This window comes from Oncorhynchus clarkii, chromosome 23 (genome assembly GCF_045791955.1).
Source record: "Oncorhynchus clarkii lewisi isolate Uvic-CL-2024 chromosome 23, UVic_Ocla_1.0, whole genome shotgun sequence".
Taxonomy (NCBI): Eukaryota; Metazoa; Chordata; class Actinopteri; order Salmoniformes; family Salmonidae; genus Oncorhynchus; species Oncorhynchus clarkii.
In genome coordinates, this window is record NC_092169.1 from 38905942 (window position 1) to 38925275 (window position 19334).

Here is a 19334-nt window from a genome sequence, read left to right on the forward strand (position 1 = left end):
TAACTCATCTTTGTTTACACACATTGTTTGTTGGAGTGAAAGCTGTTGATTAACTGGGCATGTACACACCGATGGGAATAGTGTCTGCCTTTGTATTGGACGGATGAAGTCCGTTCTCTGAATTTTGGTAAAAGATTTTGCATATGAGCGATTGTTTAATTGATTGCTTTTAAGATTGTCAGATAAGACTGTTGAAACACTCTGGATTCAAGGCTAACAGTCGTAAGGTCATTTTTCATATTGTTTCCAGGTTACACAATGACAGTGAGGGAGTTCAAACCAGGACCTGGGTACTCAGTTCATAGTCACATGTCAGTGACACAGGAGAATATCTGAACATTCTATTTTATTCAAAATCCTCAACAGTTCAAAGGCTCCTGCAACGCTGAGAATCATGTGAACCTTTACACTTGGACCTGTAGAAAGTTCACTGATCTGTCAGTCTGACCCTGGGGCGTTGTAGATCCAAACCTTGAGGCGCTCTTCAGTCTGGATCCCCGAAGTGTTACAGATTGCACGATATGCAGCTAACGCAGGAACGTTGCCTTTTAATTCAGCGTCATGATTGAAATTTGAGTCAGAGCCCCTAGTGAGGAGTTGTTTCACCTTCCCATGTGAAACCCAGCTGGCTTGGCTGTTACGTCATTATCTGTTTACCTTAAAAATATGAAGACTATTTTTTTCCCCTCCATTTGCTCTGAGGAGTTCAGGGTTTCTTCCACTGCAGTATGTACTCTTAATGCTCAACTTTAAGCGGGTATATAGGCTAGCCATACAGAACTTTTACATGCTACAGAAACACAAATTATAAACATGTAAAGTGTATAGATATACACACACACAATGTAAAGATGAAAAAACATTTTTGTAATTAGAGAAAATATGAAGAAAAAAAAGATTTATAGCGGTGGACTTTGAATCAATACATAAACTAGCTTTAGATAACTGTCCCACAAACATGACAATGTATTATAGCTCTAAGACAAAATGGCATCCTTCTCCAAGTCACATCTCCTTCACTATAGAGATCTCTCTCTGGCATGGGCATCTCATTGTTAAACAGAAATTGAAAAAAATAAAACCCCATCCCTATTGTATTAGTGTCAATCATTTCAGGGGTGGAAAATCAGACCAGCTGATTCATAAATTTAGGGTCTTCTGACATTGAAATCATACTCAACTCACCCACTAGAGGGCAACAATATCCATGTTTCTTTGAGCAGGCTTATATCGCTGACGAAAGCTCAGTCTGTGTGGGGACATTGGGTAAGCACAGACCATACAGTTTCTCATTGTGTCCTCAATACTGTACATTCACACTTCATAGAATTTACAGTTGTGTGAATTGTATTCACACATACAACATCTGAAAAGAAACTGATGACAACTATCAAATGCCCTTCCCCATCTTGTCCTTTATCCATGCTGATGAAGTGGAGTGTAGCATCCAAAGTCAATTCCCCATGACATCTGGATCCCCTTACCCTGGTCTCTGCTGTGGCCACGCAGCCATGTATGTATCCTGTCCCTGGGCTGAGTGAAAGAGACCCCCCTGGTCTCCTGGACAGACCGGGGTCTATGCTGGTGTCACTGATGATGGGGAAGGTGTGGCCAGGCGCTCCTCCTCACTTCTTATTGGCTATTCTCCGCTTCCTGGTTGCCAGCATGTCATAGAAAGGATCCCTGCTGATGCTTGCTCTGTAGAAAGAAGAGATTGGTTATGAAAAATAGACAATGGTTGTGTATTACAGTAGCCTATGTACGTCTTCATGAGCAGGCGGGGGAATAGTTTCCCCAGCTTTACTACATTCAGTATCAGCACAGTACACATTTTAACCTACATTATAGCATTCTGCTCTGACAGAGGACCTCAAAAGAGCTGTAACACAATCAAGTGGTTTCTTATTTGTATTTATTATGGATCCCCATTAGTTCCTGCCAAGACACCAGCTACTATTCTTGGAGTCCATCAAAATGAAAGCAGTTATACATTCACAACACACTAAGTGTGTGCCCTCATGCCCCTACTCTACTACCACATATCTACGTGTATAGTGCGTATGTTATCGTGTGATGGTATGCATGCGTCTATGTTTGTGTTGCTTCACAGTTCCCGCTGTTCCAAAAGGTGTATTTTTATCTGTTATTTTTTAAATCTAATTTTACTGCTTGCATGAGTTACTTGATGTGGAATAGAGTTCTATGTAGTCATCGCTCTATGTATTACTGTGCGCCGCCCATAGTCTATTCTGGACTTGGGGACTGTGAAGAGCCCTCCTGTGGCATGTCTTGTGGTGTATGCATGGGTGTCCGAGCTGTGTGCCAGTAGTTCAAACAGACACCTCGGTGCATTCAACATGACAATACCTTTCCTAAATACAAGTTAATTCAATCTCTCCTCCACTTTGAGCCAAGAGAGATTGACATGCATATTATTAATGTTAGCTCTCTGTGTACATCCAAGGGCCAGCCGTGCTGCCCCGTTCTGAGCCAATTGACATTTTCCCAAGTTTCTCTTTGTGGCACCTGACCACAAGACTGAACAGTTGTCACAAAACCACAGCCTGAAGGACCTGCCTTGTTGATAGTACTGTTAAGAAGGTAGAGTAGTGCTTTATTATGGACAGACTGCTCCCTATCTTAGCTACTGTTGTAGCAATATGTTTTGACTATGACAGTTTACCATCCAGGGTTACTCCAAGCAGTTTAGTCATCTCAACTTGCTCAATCACCACATTATTCATTACAAGATTTAGGGTTAGTGAATGATTTGTCACAAATATAAAGCTTTTCGTTTTTGAAATTAGTAGGAGTAACTTATTCCTTGCCACCCATTCTGAAACTAACTGCAGCTCTTTGTTAAGTGTTGCAGTGATTTCAGTCACTGTAGTAGCTGACGTATAGTGTTGAGTCATCCACATACATAGACACACTCAAAGCCAGTGGCATGTCATTAGTAAAAATTGAAAAAAGTTGACAGGGCAACAGGTGTGTTCTTTGGTACATTAGTGCAGACTGTCTAGACTATAATACGCTCATATTTTCCCTTGGAGACTGCAGAGGGGAAAACCCATAGAGGTCCAAGTCTTGCATCCAATGGGACTGTAATAGGGCTAAGTAATTCACTGCTTTCCTGGCAGTAGGAACACAGGACATGCTGGGATGGTCGTTCGGTGTGTGCATCATGCTGACCACAGGGGAGACTGAAGCGGACTCAGAGTACAGAGAGGGTGTATGTATGTGAGGTAAAGCAACCCAGGTCTGGCCTCTTCTGCACAGTCTGACAGCTACAACACAATGAAGAGGCCTATAAAGTTGACCTACGGCTGAGATTTCATACAGGGCTGGTATGGACTAGGATTGGCACTGGTTTCCCAATTCTCCCACTGTAAACTCATTTTCCAACACCCCATCTAAAGTTATGATAATTGCAGAACTAAAGTTGACATAATCATCATGTTCCCCTGTGTATTGCATCCACTTCATCCAAACAAGCTTGCCAGTAAGGTTGTGGCGCGAGCAGAAAAATCTATTCTGTTGGTTCTAATGGAAACCCAGCGTTCCATCCTAATGGTGTTTCTATATCTTCATGCCTGATGAGAGCATCATATAATATGATTTCACAGCAGATATTGATCATTGGAAAGCACAGCTGAGAGGAGCAATGATCAATCACCCTCTGGGTCCAATTTAACAGAGCACTTTCATCATTCCTTCTCTCCTTAACTAAACAGCAGTGGTGCCTGATAAATAGTGTGGATTTTGCGAAAACACGAAGAGGAACAAATTGAGACTGAATGCTAGAAAGAGAGAGTGTAGCATGTGTGTTCTAGCGCTCCTGCCTACAGGACACTCTACAGGGCTTTATCAAACAGAAACCCATTTAACCTCCAGAGAGCTCAGATCAACTCTGAGCCCAGTCTTGTCTACCGCACACTGAGAAAGTGAGCCTCTCAGCCATATGGGTTAGTCTGTCACACAGTTACATCAAAGAGTTCACACATGGTCATGGTGCTTTGTGTGAAGACCAACCCATCTTCAAAGAAGTGTCAGTGGATACATACATACTGGTTTAATCCTAGCTTTGCCATTGAATCGTTGAGATTCACTGGTGTCTCCTAGCAGATGACTATGGGCTTTGGACCCTGGTGAGTAATATCTGTTGTGTTTACATGAGGGTAAAACTCCCAAAACCTTAGGTGGATTATAGACAAAAACATACTTGATGGATTTGATCCACTCCTCCTTCTCCTCTGTGGTGGGCGCTGATATCCTGTACACTGTGTGGTTGCCCTCGACGACCCGGCCGTCCGCCTCAGTCTTACACGCCTTGATCAACAAACCCTTGTGGTTGGGGTTGTAGAGCTCGAAACAGTTCTGATTGGACGACAGCGTCCAAAAGAGAGAGAGAGTGAGATGAGAGTACAGACATAGTTACAGTGAAGACAAATAATTAGTTATGTTGAAGAGGGACAGTTAGTCATGTTGACGAGTGTTACAGTGAAGAGGGACAGTTAGTCCCGCTGAAGAGGTACAGTTAGTCCTGTTGAAGAGGGACAGTTAGTCCCGTTGAAGAGGGACAGTTAGTCCTGTTGAAGAGTGTTACAGTGAAGAGGGACAGTTAGTCCCGTTGAAGAGTGTTACAGTGAAGAGGGACAGTTAGTCCCGTTGAAGAGTGTTACAGTGAAGAGGGACAGTTAGTCCCGTTGAAGAGTGTTACAGTGAAGAGGGACAGTTAGTCCCGGTGAAGAGTGTTACAGTGAAGAGGGACAGTTAGTCCCGGTGAAGAGTGTTACAGTGAAGAGGGACAGTTAGTCCCGGTGAAGAGTGTTACAGTGAAGAGGGACAGTTAGTCCCGTTGAAGAGTGTTACAGTGAAGAGGGACAGTTAGTCCCGTTGAAGAGTGTTACAGTGAAGAGGGACAGTTAGTCCCGTTGAAGAGTGTTACAGTGAAGAGGGACAGTTAGTCCCGGTGAAGAGTGTTACAGTGAAGAGGGACAGTTAGTCCCGGTGAAGAGTGTTACAGTGAAGAGGGACAGTTAGTCCCGGTGAAGAGTGTTACAGTGAAGAGGGACAGTTAGTCCCGGTGAAGAGTGTTACAGTGAAGAGGGACAGTTAGTCCCGGTGAAGAGTGTTACAGTGAAGAGGGACAGTTAGTCCCGTTGAAGAGTGTTACAGTGAAGAGGGACAGTTAGTCCCGTTGAAGAGTGTTACAGTGAAGAGGGACAGTTAGTCCCGTTGAAGAGTGTTACAGTGAAGAGGGACAGTTAGTCCCGTTGAAGAGTGTTACAGTGACGAGGGACAGTTAGTCCCGGTGAAGAGTGTTGCAGTGAAGAGGGACAGTTAGTCCCGTTGAAGAGTGTTACAGTGAAGAGGGACAGTTAGTCCCGTTGAAGAGTGTTACAGTGAAGAGGGACAGTTAGTCCCGTTGAAGAGTGTTACAGTGAAGAGGGACAGTTAGTCCCGTTGAAGAGTGTTACAGTGAAGAGGGACAGTTAGTCCCGTTGAAGAGTGTTACAGTGAAGAGGGACAGTTAGTCCCGTTGAAGAGTGTTACAGTGAAGAGGGACAGTTAGTCCCGTTGAAGAGTGTTACAGTGAAGAGGGACAGTTAGTCCCGGTGAAGAGTGTTACAGTGAAGAGGGACAGTTAGTCCCGGTGAAGAGTGTTACAGTGAAGAGGGACAGTTAGTCCCGGTGAAGAGTGTTACAGTGAAGAGGGACAGTTAGTCCCGTTGAAGAGTGTTACAGTGAAGAGGGACAGTTAGTCCCGGTGAAGAGTGTTACAGTGAAGAGGGACAGTTAGTCCCGGTGAAGAGTGTTACAGTGAAGAGGGACAGTTAGTCCCGTTGAAGAGTGTTACAGTGAAGAGGGACAGTTAGTCCCGTTGATGAGTGTTACAGTGAAGAGGGACAGTTAGTCCCGTTGAAGAGTGTTACAGTGAAGAGGGACAGTTAGTCCCGTTGAAGAGTGTTACAGTGAAGAGGGACAGTTAGTCCCGTTGAAGAGTGTTACAGTGAAGAGGGACAGTTAGTCCCGTTGAAGAGTGTTACAGTGAAAAGGGACAGTTAGTCCCGTTGAAGAGTGTTACAGTGAAGAGGGACTATAAGTGTTCAGTGCTTTATTAGTCCTTTCTTAGAAAGTGGTTCAGTATATTTTGAGGAACTTACAGGTTTCCTGGGCTCATCCACTTCTCTTATACTGAGGTTCTCCAAAGGAATGATCCCACGAGGTTCCTTGTCCTGCAGACGTGAAGAACACATTCATTTATTTAATATGTAGCCACACAGCATATACTTACAGGCCAATTGTTTTGTGCTGCTGGTTCAATAACAAAAAATTATTAATGTGTGTTTTATTCACATAAGTGTGTATAAATCAGCAATATTCTGACAATATTCTATTGTACGAGGAAGTTACTTAAGGGAGTAACCCAATCCTACAGTGGGTTTCTATTGTGTCTGGGGGCTGAGGAGACCTTGAGGAACAGAACAGCCCGGTCTTTCTCTTAATGAGAGAACACAGCAGGGAGGGGACGTCCAGGGACTGGACTCAATCCTGGTAGTGGGCTCTAAGCTGTGGTGTGTTGGGGCTGTACTGTCATCAGTGTGTATAGGATAATGGGGGGGGGGGGTCTGGCTAGGCCAGATGTGCAGCAGACCTCCCAGATGGTTCCATGCATCGTGTTAATTGCTGAACCATGGTGCATTTAGATCAAAGGGCGGGGCTGCATCTGCTACAGAGGTCTCTCATTGATAAAACCACACTAACTTACCGTTGTGTATTCAAAGTAGTACAGGCAGTTGTCAGTCAGAATGAACCACCGTCTCTTCCAGGTCTTCACTCTTCCACCTGTAGAGAAACATACCAGACATGTTGAGTAACAAGAGTTACATCCTCAAAAGAGAGACATGTTGTGTAACAAACCACAGACAGAGAAGAGCCAATGGCCATGCAGAGATGCAGTGCTGTCGGCTACACAGCCAATGAGGTGATACATTTCTATCTGCAATACTAACCGTAATGTATAGAGTTGACCTGATTCTCTATATTCTACATGACAATGATATCTGTTCTAGGCAATCTATTTCTCCCTCCTGAATAGACCCTAGCATGGCATGTGGATGCTAAACTCTTGGGCCTATACAATATTATGGGAAAGGGTTTAGATGGAGGCTGCTTATTGTCAACCTTTCAGCAACCAGCAAAGCCTTTCTCATGGACTCATTTCAGTGCAAACTGCAACAGCAATTATGAACATTTCCTTTGAGACTCAATGTTGAGACAGACAGACTAGCCTATAGTCCAGCCCTCAGACCTTAGGGTACTCTTCCTATCTGATTGGCAGTCTGTCCATTAGGCTGATTTAATCAGGGGCCCAATATCCCCCCTCCCGCCTCTCAGCCTCCCTAGAGGTCCCAAAGCAGTGCAGGTATTGCTTGTGAAAACAGTCAAAATGTGGGTTCAATTTGGGGCGAAATCCCAGAAATGAGGCCGGAGCTGGGGAGCGTGGTTCATTGGTCAGGAGTGGCAATGCATTCAGACTGACATCACTGTATACCCAGCCCACTGCATAATAAAGACATTTGCCTCTTAATAGTGATACATCTTAATTGTATTTAATTATTTTGCAGATATAAAGTGAAAAGAGAGGGACAATTACTCATTCTGCATTTCTGTAACAATATACTAAGCGAGTTTACTGCAATGAGTTTACTTGTTTAAATTCCTGTTCAAGTACAAACAATCAATACAAAATGGGGATGTGGACCCACTTCATGGAAGCATTCATCATAGTCTGAAGCCAGTCTGTCCGACCAACCAGGGAGTGTGAGGAACAAAATGAGTAACAAGATTCAATTCTCAGACGCTGCATTTGTTTCAGGAAGAATATCTCCTCACGATATGGAGTTAGCATTAACTCTTCTCTCCTTGAGTCAAGCCTTTGTCAGCAGATAAATGCAGATAATTCTCTACAGTTGTCCAGATTAAGGATTATGAGTTTGTTAAACCAAAATGATGCAAGCAGTCACTAATCCATGTAATTGTAAGTAATATTATTATTACTATTGTATTACTATACTTCAGGGAGTAGATCAGGGCCAAGAAACACGAGCAATGGAAATTAGACCGGTGGGAACCTGTCCTTTGATCTGATGAGTCCAAATTTGAGATTTTTTGGACCGCCGTGTCTTTGAAATGCAGAGTAGGTGAACAGATGATCTCCACATGTATGGGTCCAACTGTGAAGTATGGAGGTGGTGGTGTGATAGTGCTTTGCTGGTGACACGGTCTGTGATTTATTTAGAATTCAAGGCACACTTAACCAGCATGACTACCACAGCATTCTGCAGAGATACACCATCCCTTCTGGTTTGCGCTTAGTGGGACCATCATTTATTTTTCAACAGGCCAATGACCCCAAAAACACCTCCAGGCTGTGTAAGGGCTATTTGACCAAGAGGGAGAGTGATGGAGTGCTGTATCAGATGACCTGGCCTCCACAATCACCCGACATCATCCTAAACCATCTCAAATTGGGTTGAATTGGACTGCAGACTGAAGGAAAAGCAACCAACAACTGCTCAGCATGTGGGAACTCCTTCAAAACTGTTGGAAAAGCATTCCTCATGAAGCTGGTTGATAGAATGCCATGAGTGTGCAAAGATGTCAAGGCAAAGGGTGGCTACTTCGAAAAACAAATCTAAATATATTTTAGATTGAACAATTCTTTAGTTACATGATTCCATGTGTTATTTCATTGTTTTGACATCTTCACTATTATTCTACAATGTAGAAAATAGTAAAAATAAAGAAAAACCCTTGAATGAGTAGGTGTGTCCAAACTTTTGACTGGTACTGTATATACAGTGCCTTTGGTAAGTATTCAGACCCCTTGACTTTTTCCACATTTTATGTTACAGCCTTATCCTAATTAGATTAAGTTTTAAAAAATCCTCAGCAATCTACACATAATACCTCATAATGACAAAGCGAAAACAGGTTAAGAAAATTTGCAAATTTATTTACATAAGTATTTCAGACCCTTCGTTATGAGACTCGAAATTGAGCTCAGGTGCATCCTGTTTCCATTGATCATCCTTGAGATGTTTCTACAACTTGATTGGAGTCCACCTGTGGTAAATTCAATTGATTGGACATGATTTGGAAAGGCAAACACCTGTCTATATAAGGTGCCACAGTTGCCAGTGCATGTCAGAGCAAAAACCAAGTCATGAGGTCGAAGGAATTGTCTGTGGAGTTCTGAGACGGGATTGTGTCGAGGCACAGATCTGGGGAAGGATACCAAAACATTTCTGCAGCATTAAAGGTCCCGAAGAACACAGTGGCCTCGTCATTCTTAAATGCAAGAAGTTTGGAACCATCAACTCTTCCTAGAGCTGGCCGCCCGGCAAAACTGAGCAATCGGGGTAGAAGGGCCTTGGTCAGGGAGGTGAAGAACCCGATGGTCACTCTGACAGAGCTCCAAAGTTCCTCTGTGGAGATGGGAGAACCTTCCAGAAGGACAACCATCTCTGCAGCACTCCGCCAATCAAGCCTTTATGGTAGAGTGGCCAGACGGAAGACACTCCTCAGGAAAAAGCACATGACAGCCAGCTTGGAGTTTGCCAAAAGGCACCTAAAGACTCAGGCCATGAGAAACAAGAATCTCTGGTCTGATGAAACCAAGATTGAACTCTTTGGCCTGAATGCCAAGCGTCACGTATGTAGGAAACCTGGCACCATCCCTACGGTGAAGCATGGTGGTGGCAGCATCATGCTGTGGGGATGTTTTTCAGCAGCAGGGACTGGGAGACTAGACAGGATTGAGGGAAAGATGAACAGAGCAAAAGTACAGAAAGATCCTTGATGAAAACCTGAGCGCTCAGGGCCTCAGACTGGGGTGAAGGTTCAGCTTCCACCAACAGGACAACAACCCTAAGCACACAGCCAAGACAATGCAGGAGTGCCTTCAGGACAAGTCTCAATGTCCTTGAATGGCCCAGCCAGAGCCCGGACTTAAACCTGATCGAACATCTCTGGATAGACCTGAAAATAGCTGTGCAGCGACGCTCCCCATCCAACCTGACAGAACTGCAGAGAAGAATGGGAGAAATTCCCCAAATACAGGTGTGTCAAGCTTGTAGCGTCATACCCAAGAAGACTTGAGGCTGTAATTGCTGCCAGAAGTACTTCAACAAAGTACTGAGTAAAGGGTCTGAATAATTATGTAAATGTGATATCAGTTTACACATTTATGAATTAGCACAAATTTCTAAAACAACCTGGTTTTGCTTTGTCATTATTAAATGAGCAAAAAAAAAACAATCAATTTTAGAATAATAATAATAACTTAACAATGTGAAAAAATTCAAGGGGTCTGAACACTTTCCGAAGGCACTGTAACTACCTGACAGGCTGCAGTAATGACCCATGTAACTACCTGACAGGCTGCAGTAATGATCCATATAACTACCTGACAGGCTGCAGTAATGACCCATATAACTACCTGACAGGCTGCAGTAATGACCCATTTAACTACATCATAAAAACCAAGGTGGCTAACAGGCAGCTCCTTCTAAAATGATGCTAAAATGAGCATACAGATGTAATGCATGCAACTCTGAGTGGAAAACAAACTCAAATTATCTGGCAAGCGCAGCCGGTGGGATGGAAAGAGGGGGATCCCAATGGATAGATAGAGGTTTCATCCCAAATGGCACTCTGTTCTCTACAATATAGTGCACTATTTTCACCAGTAGTGCACTATATAGGAGGATATTTGAGACGCACCCAGATAGGAGGAAGTAGGAAGCAGCAGGATGCGTTTCAGGCCTGGGGGGCAGCAGCAGCAGTATGTGTTTGAGGCCTGGAGGGCAGCAGTATGTGTTTGAGGCCTGGAGGGCAGCAGTAGCAGTATGTGTTTGAGACCTGGAGGGCAGCAGCAGCAGCAGTATGTGTTTGAGACCTGGAGGGCAGCAGCAGCAGTATGTGTTTGAGGCCTGGAGGGCAGCAGCAGCAGTATGTGTTTGAGACCTGGAGGGCAGCAGCAGTATGTGTTTGAGACCTGGAGGGCAGCAGCAGTATGTGTTTGAGACCTGGAGGGCAGCAGTATGTGTTTGAGACCTGGAGGGCAGCAGCAGCAGCAGTATGTGTTTGAGGCCTGGAGGGCAGCAGTATGTGTTTGAGACCTGGAGGGCAGCAGCAGCAGTATGTGTTTGAGGCCTGGAGGGCAGCAGCAGCAGTATGTGTTTGAGACCTGGAGGGCAGCAGCAGTATGTGTTTGAGACCTGGAGGGCAGCAGTATGTGTTTGAGACCTGGAGGGCAGCAGCAGCAGCAGTATGTGTTTGAGGCCTGGAGGGCAGCAGCAGCAGTATGTGTTTGAGACCTGGAGGGCAGCAGCAGCAGTATGTGTTTGAGACCTGGAGGGCAGCAGTATGTGTTTGAGACCTGGAGGGCAGCAGTAGCAGTATGTGTTTGAGGCCTGGAGGGCAGCAGTAGCAGTATGTGTTTGAGGCCTGGAGGGCAGCAGTAGCAGTATGTGTGTTTCAGGCCTGGAGGGTAGCAGTATGTGTGTTTCTGGCCTGGAGGGCAGCAGCAGCAGCATATGTGTTTCAGGCCTGGAGGGCAGCAGCAGCAGTATGTGTTTCAGTCCTGGAAGGCAGCAGCAGTAGTATGTGTTTGAGGCCTGTAGGGCAGCAGCAGCAGCAGGATATGTTTGAGGCCTGGAGGGCAGCAGCAGCAGGATATGTTTCAGGCCTGGAGGGCAGCAGCAGCATAAGTGTTTCAGGCCTGGAGGGCAGCAGCAGGAGGAACTCAGAACACCACAAGATCAGCACATACTGTAGCATACAGAACTTTCTCCAAGTGCAAACCCATGACCAAAATTAAATAAATGCACCCCTTCCTTGGGCCTTATTTAATCAGATGCTATAATAACTAGGGCCCTGAGTTTTTCCTGGTCAGGTCACATGGGCTGGAAAAACAAACAAACAGACTAACCAGCTGGCAGCTAATACATCTGTTGACTAAGAAGATTAACCGCTTGGTCTACATGTTAGCATGGGTTCTCAGGATGAGAAGGTTGGGAGAAGATGTTGTCCCTAACCACAGATCTAGGATCAGTTTACGTCCACCCTCAATCCTAACCTTAACCAATATATTTGACCTTGGATCAGTAGTTAGGGGCAACTTCTACTGGGATCGAGGAGGGGTACCTACCTCCTAGTGCAGAGTAAGAAGAAACAGCCAGTCACAGAACAGAAAGGTGACAAGTTAAAGGGTGTGAGTGAAAACAAGAGGACACATTTAACAGTAAGGGCATAAACCAAGGACTGAGAGAAGCAGCTGAATCACACAGACCATGCTTGGAGTGAGAGAGAAAAGACCGGTTGAGACAGTAGTGCAGAAATAATACGAGTTGTTTTTCACATTGCTAACATTAGATCATATCCTGAGATCATAGCCATCTGCACAAAAATGTAGTGAAAAAGGATAGGATATAGAATACTTGGAGTTATGTTGGTGAACCAAGATGTGGATTCTTTGGTCGTCACTCACCTAATTTCAGTAGCCATCCCTCTCTGTCAGGGTTGAAGAATGTATGTGTCAGATCGTTGCCATCGTCCTCTGGGATTTTGAAGGGCTCATTTTTTATGCTGTCAAATAAATTCTGTCAAATAGAATACAAAAAGGTTGAGTAATGGAAAAAACATTTGCTCTATCCACGCACGCAAACACACGCACACTCTCACCCTGAGTAGTTCCTCTGGCAGGTCTCCTCCCTCATTGATACCTCTGTTCATGGAGATGAATCTCTCTACAGGGGGCTTGTCTCTGACATTGGGGTTGTGCAGGCTGGTGTTCAACATAATGATGGCAAACGACAGCACATAACAGGTGTCTACAGGAGGGAGAGAAGTAATTAATATTTAGTACTGATACACACCTCAGTGAATGTCAGAGAGATGTCTGAGGTTAACCAAGGACGCCATGCACTAGTCAATTCATGAGTTTTGGGAAGAATTTTGTGTTTAATATCAATTATATATGAATATTGATCTAATCACAATAAACAACTTTTATTCTCCTCTGCCCCCCTGCATGCATGACACTACTACAAGTAGAGACTCACTACAGTAGATCAACCTGGTGACCCAGCAGGGAGTAGTCTACTGTTACTACTAGTAGAGACTCGATACTGTAGGTCAACCTGGTGGCCCAGCAGGGAGTAGTCTACTGTTACTACTACTAGTAGAGACTCAATACAGTAGATCAACCTGGTGACCCAGCAGGGAATAGTCTACTGTTACTACTAGTAGAGACTCGATATCTTTAAGTAATATATCCCCATAGAGTCAATTGACACACCGTAAAAAAAATATATATTAAATCCCCATGAAAATCTGTACATTTTAGCTCAATATTTTTTCTCTAAGACCCCCACAAGTGTCACGGCGCCCTTTCTGAAGGTAACTGGTACTGGTTTTAAAAAAGTATGAAAGTAGTTTTTACCCCATAAAAGGGTTAAATATGTATAAAAATAAATATATATTTCATGAGCTTTCTTGTCTCCTAGATTTAGGACGAACACTTGAAAAACGTTTTTCTTTTTTGACTGTGTTTTGCTACTTGAATGTGTTATTCAATGTGTTTCTATGGGCTATAGTAGTAAAGGCCAAAATCGGTGTACTATGAGTTCTGGTACTGTTGTTCTGCTCTGTACATGACAGACTGTCTGTTCAACTCAGAGCAGAGATGTGTCCATTGTGAACAGAGCACAGATAAACGGCACAGTCCAGCCCCTCTGAATGAACCCATGACTAGCATAGAAAATTAACTATGTACTTACTACCTATTGTGGAAATAATAGCCTTTCTCTGGCTCTTTATCGTAAATAATTCCAGATTGTTTGGGGAAAAGAAGTTGTGTGTCGAAATCCTGCACGGCGCCTTCACCGTGCGCTGCCACTAAGAGCGCACCAGCTGTCAGGAAGCAGGATGTAGATATGACTCTTCTGTCCCTTTGTGAGAGAGGTCGGGCAGCAGTTCATGTGTGTGCCATTCATTACAGAAGCCTTGGTCATTTTCTATGTGCTTAGATTATAAAAGTTATAAATTAGCCTGTTTTTTCGTTCTACTCCCAATGTGTTTGGAACAGGTTGGGGCCGTTCAAACTTAGGCTCTTATGATTTACTAGAAACATTGTGGAGGACCGAGCACACCCCCATTCTTATTGACAGGGCTGTAGTGGAGCAAGTTGAGAGCTTCAAGTTCCTTGGTGTCCACATCAACAACAAACTAGAATGGTCCAAACACACCAAGACAGTCGTGAAGAGGGCACGACAAAGCCTCTTCCCCCTCAGGAAACTATAACGATTTGGCATGGGTCCTGAGATCATCAAAAGTTTCTACAGCTGCAACATCGAGAGCATCTTGACTGGTTGCATCACTGCCTGGTAAAGCAATTGCTCAGCCTCAGACCGCAAGGCACTACAGAGGGTAGTGCGTACGGCTTAGCACATCACTGGGGCTAAGCTGCCTGCCATCCAGGACCTCTACACCAGGCGGTGTCAGAGGAAGGCCCTAAAAATTGTCAAAGACCCCAGCCACCCCAGTCATAGACTGTTCTCTCTACTTCCGCATGGCAAGCGGTACCGGAGTGCCAAGTCTAGGACAAAAAGGCTTCTCAACAGCTTTTACCCCCAAGCCATAAGACTCCTGAACAGCTAATCAAATGGCTACCCGGACTATTTGTATTCTGATACTATCTCAGGCTGAGGAGCCCTACATTAACAAACCTAATACTACCTCAGGCTGAGGAGCCCTACATTAACAAACCTGATACTACCTCAGGCTGAGGAGCCCTACATTAACAAACCTGATACTACCTCAGGCTGAGGAGCCCTACATTAACAAACCTGATACTACCTCAGGCTGAGGAGCCCTACATTAACAACATTTAATGAGTCCAAGCCCAAATGATTGTGCCGTTATCCAATACATATATGATATAGGCTACTGCACATTACGCACGACAGAAAAACAAAAACCCATAGATAAAGCTAACTATATGCTCTGTTGCGTAAATAAATTAAACTACCTCCAGTTGGCTAATCTTTGAGTGTGACCTGTATTATATGGACTGGAATTACACACATCAATTCCAATCATGATAAAGCAGAAGAGAACGTGATTTTGGTGCAGCACATGCGGCCTACAAAGTCACAAGTATAGGCTAGCGGATTTGATTTCAATTTTGAAATATAATAGTGCCCATTTGTATAAATAGTAGACTGATGCATATAAACTCAGCAAAAAAAAGAAATTCCCCTTTTAATCTAAATAACTTCACAGATCTTCATTGTTAAGGGTTTAAACACACTTTCCTATGCTTGCTCAATGAACCATAAACAATTAATGAACATGCACCTGTGGAACGGTCTTTAAGACACTAACAGCTTACAGATGGTAGGCAATTAAAGTCACAGTAAGGGCAATAAAGAGGCCTTTCTACAGACTCTGGAAAACACCAAAAGATAGCTGCCCATGGTCCCTGCTCATCTGCGTGAACATGCCTTAGGCATGCTGCAAGGAAGCATGAAGACTGCAGCTGTGGCCAGGGAAATAAATTGCAATGTCCGTACTGTGAGATGCCCAAGACTGCGTTACAGGGTGACAGGACGGACAGCTGATCATCCTCGCAGTGGCAGACCACGTGTAACAACACCTGCACAGGATCGATACATCCGAACATCACACCTGCGGGACAGGTACAGGATGGCAACAACAACTGCCCGAGTTACACCAGGAATGCACAATCCCTACATCAGTGCTCAGACTGTCTGGAAATAGGCTGAGAGAGGCTGGACTTAGGGCTTGTAGGCTTGTTGTGAGGCAGGTCCTCACCAGACATCACCGGCAACAAACCCACCATCGCTGGACCGTGGACAAGACTCTTCTCTGTGCTCTTCACTGACAAGTCGTGGTTTTGTCTCACCAGGAGTCGGATTTGCGTTTATTGTCAAAGGAATGAGCGTTACACCGAGGCCTGTACTCTGGAGCGGGATCGATTTGGAGGTGGAGGGTCCGTCATGGTCTGGGGCGGTGTGTCACAGCATCATCGGACGGAGCTTGTTGTCATTGCAGGCAATCTCAACGATGTGCGTTACAGGGAAGACAACCTCCTCCCTCATGTGGTACCCTTCCTGCAGGCTCACCCTGACATGACACTCCAGCATGACAATGCCACCAGCCATACTGCTCGTTCTGTGCGTGATTTCCTGCAAGACAGGAATGTCAGTGTTCTGCCATGATCAGCGAGGGCTAGGGCCATTCCCCCAGAAATGTCCGGGAACTTGCAGGTGCCTTGGTGGAAGAGTGGGGTAACAACGCCACTATTCCACCACACAGGTGCATGTTCATTAATTGTTTATGGTTCATTGAACAAGCATGGGAAACAGTGTTCAAACCCTTTACAATGAAGATCTGTGAAGTTACTTGGATTTTTACAAATTATCTTTCAAAGACAGGGTCCTGAAAAAGTTTCTTTTTTTGCTGAGTTTGTGAACCAGACTTGTGGAGGTCTACCATTTTCAGTCTTGGCTGATTTCTTTTGATTTTCCCATGCAAAGAGGTGCTGCGTTTGAAGGTAGGCCTTGAAATACACCCACAGGTACACCTCCAATTGACTCAAATAAGGTCAATTAGCCCATCAAGAAGCTTCTAAAGCCATGACATTTTCTGGAATTTTCAAGCTGTTTAAAGGCACAGTCAACTTAGTGTATCTAAACTTCTGACCCACTGGAATTGTGATACAGTGAATTATAAGTGAAATAATCTGTCTGTAAACAATTGTTGGAAAAAATGCCTTGTCATGCACAAAGTAGATGTCCTAACCAACTTGCCAAGACTATAGTTTGTTAAAACATTTGTGGGGTGGTTGAAAAACAAGTTAATGACTCCAACCTAAGTGCATGTAAACTTCCGACTTTGTGTGTGTGTATATATCTGACACACACACACACACACACTTCATAATATTTCCCCAAATGTTATTAGCCTACCTCTCTATTGTTGCTTCATTCCATCCAACAGTTAAATTCAATGTTTCGTTGTCCTTAACTTCCTCATTCTAAATGTCATCCTTGAATAAAATAGAAATAGAATGAGATGCTTAAACTTCTCTTCAAAGATTGAATGGTTATGGGTCTGAATAAATAAATGCTATAAACCTACCACCATCGCGAGTTAGCTCCTCTTTCAAACTACCTGTGAGTTCTCCCTGACGAAGACCATGCAGCCGAAACGCGTCAGTTATTCATCTTGGTTTACATTGAACATGCCATACAAATAAAGAGTTTTTAATTAATTATATGAAGAGTGCCTTGGTCCTCCTTTTTGATGACTCGTGAGTTATTGGCTGCTGCACTTATCAGAAAAAAAGGAACTTGCGTCCCTCTTTTTTTGCCCTTCCTTCAAGGCAAAACTGCTCCAGCGCCTTCAAGTTGGATGGGGTCCGCTGGTGTACAGCAATCTTTAAGTCATAGCACAGATTCTCAATTGGATTGAGGTCTGGGCTTTGACTAGGCCATCCCAAGACATTTCAATGTTATCCCTTAAACCACTCGAGTGTTGCATTAGCAGTATGCTTAGAGTCATTGTCCTGAAGGAAGGTGTGAACCTCTGTCCCAGTCTCAAATCTCTGGAAGACTGAAACAGGTTTCCCTCAAGAATTTCCCTGTATTTAGCACCATCCATCATTCTGACCAGTTTCCCCTAGTCCCTGCCGATAAAAAACATCCTCACAGCATAATGCTGCCGCCAACATGCTTCACTGTGGGGATGGGTGTTCTCGGGGTGATGAGAGGTGTTGGGTTTACGCCAGACATAGCATTTTCCTTGATGGCCAAAAAGCTCAATTATAGTCTCATCTGACCAGAGTACCTAATTCCATATGTTTGGGGGAGTCTCCCACATGCCTTTTGGCAAACACCAAACGTGTCTGCTTATTTTTTTCTTTAAGCAATGGCTTGTTTTTGTGGCCACTCTTCCGTAAAGCCCAGGTCTGTGGAGTGTACGGCTTAAAGTGGTTCTATGGACAGATACTCCAATCTCCGCTGGGGAGCTTTGCAGCTCCTTCAGTCATCTTTGGTCTCTTTGTTGCCTTTTGGTGGGCGGCCCTCTCTTGGCAGGTTTGTTGTGGTGCCATATTATTTCCATATTTTTTTAAATAATGTATTTAATGGTGCTCTGTGGGATGTTCAAAGTTTCTGATATTTTCTTTTTATAACCCAACCCTGATCTGTACTTCTCTACAACTTAGTCCCTGACCTGTTTGGAGAGCTCCTTGGTCTTCATGGTGGTGCCCCTTGCTTAGTGGTGTTGCAGACTCTGGGGTCTTTCAGAACAGATGTGTATATATACACTGAGATCATGTGACACTTAAATAAAGTCCACCTGTGTGCAATCTAACTAACTATATGACATCTGAAGGTAATTGGTTGCACCAGATCTTATTTAGGGGCTTCATAGCAAAGGGGGGGAATACATATACACACACCACTTTTCAGTTTTTTTAAATTATTTTTTAAAATAAGTTATTTTTCATTTCACTTCAACAATTTGGACTATTTTGTGTGTGTCCATTACATGAAATCCAAATAAACATCCACTTAAATTACAGGTTGTAATGCAACAAAATAGGACAAATGCCAAGGGGGATGAATACTTTTACAAGGCACCGTAATAAGGCTAATACTGCATTGAATGTATTACCTAAAAGAGGTAGGCTAGGAAATCTAGAGTTGATGGTGAGAGAGAGAGAGAGAGAGAGACTGCTCACACATGCACCACTTTAAAGCAACGATATTCAAGCGATAGGTTGTTGTTGTTTTTTTAACTCTGCAGAGGCAATAAAAAAAGCCAGATGGAGATGGGTAAATTAGACACGCATTGGGGCTTTATATTACTGTAGCATAGGCTATGCTGCAACAAATGTAGGCCTTCATGTCACAAGAAAAAAAGTAACCATGATGAGATGATGCATGGTGAACTGTGCTCCATACTGAGATGGGTCTGTCCCCACCCTGAGCGTTGATTCATCATGCAGAGGCTGTAGAGGAGTCAGATTTAGACATTGCATAGGCTATAATTGAAAACGGTTCTAATTCAAGCCATACTGTTCATATAAATCATGTATTATAATTTACCGGTTTCTCGCAGTTATCCCAGGGAAAGGTAGTGGTTTTGGGCAGTAAATCTCAGTAACCAGGTTCCTGCTACTCAACACACACACCCACTCCCCCTCCACACACACACACACACCCCCTCCCCAC

The 19334-nt window shown here is 44.0% G+C and overlaps 1 protein-coding gene across 3 annotated transcripts in view; it reads right to left on the reverse strand.

The window, feature by feature from the left end:
- Positions 1 to 80: 80 nt before the first annotated feature.
- The window catches only part of LOC139382011 (cytohesin-3-like), a 43794-nt gene continuing 24540 nt past the window's right edge, over positions 81 to 19334 (reverse strand). For all 3 annotated transcript variants that reach the window (XM_071125923.1, XM_071125926.1, XM_071125924.1), the window contains exons 8-13: positions 12754 to 12902; positions 12560 to 12671; positions 6773 to 6849; positions 6168 to 6239; positions 4223 to 4377; positions 81 to 1698 (exon numbers count right to left, since the gene is read on the reverse strand). In XM_071125923.1, coding sequence (XP_070982024.1) covers positions 1626 to 1698; positions 4223 to 4377; positions 6168 to 6239; positions 6773 to 6849; positions 12560 to 12671; positions 12754 to 12902 — 638 coding nt within the window. In that variant the 3' untranslated portion in view covers positions 81 to 1625. The remainder of the gene's footprint in view (positions 1699 to 4222; positions 4378 to 6167; positions 6240 to 6772; positions 6850 to 12559; positions 12672 to 12753; positions 12903 to 19334) is intronic.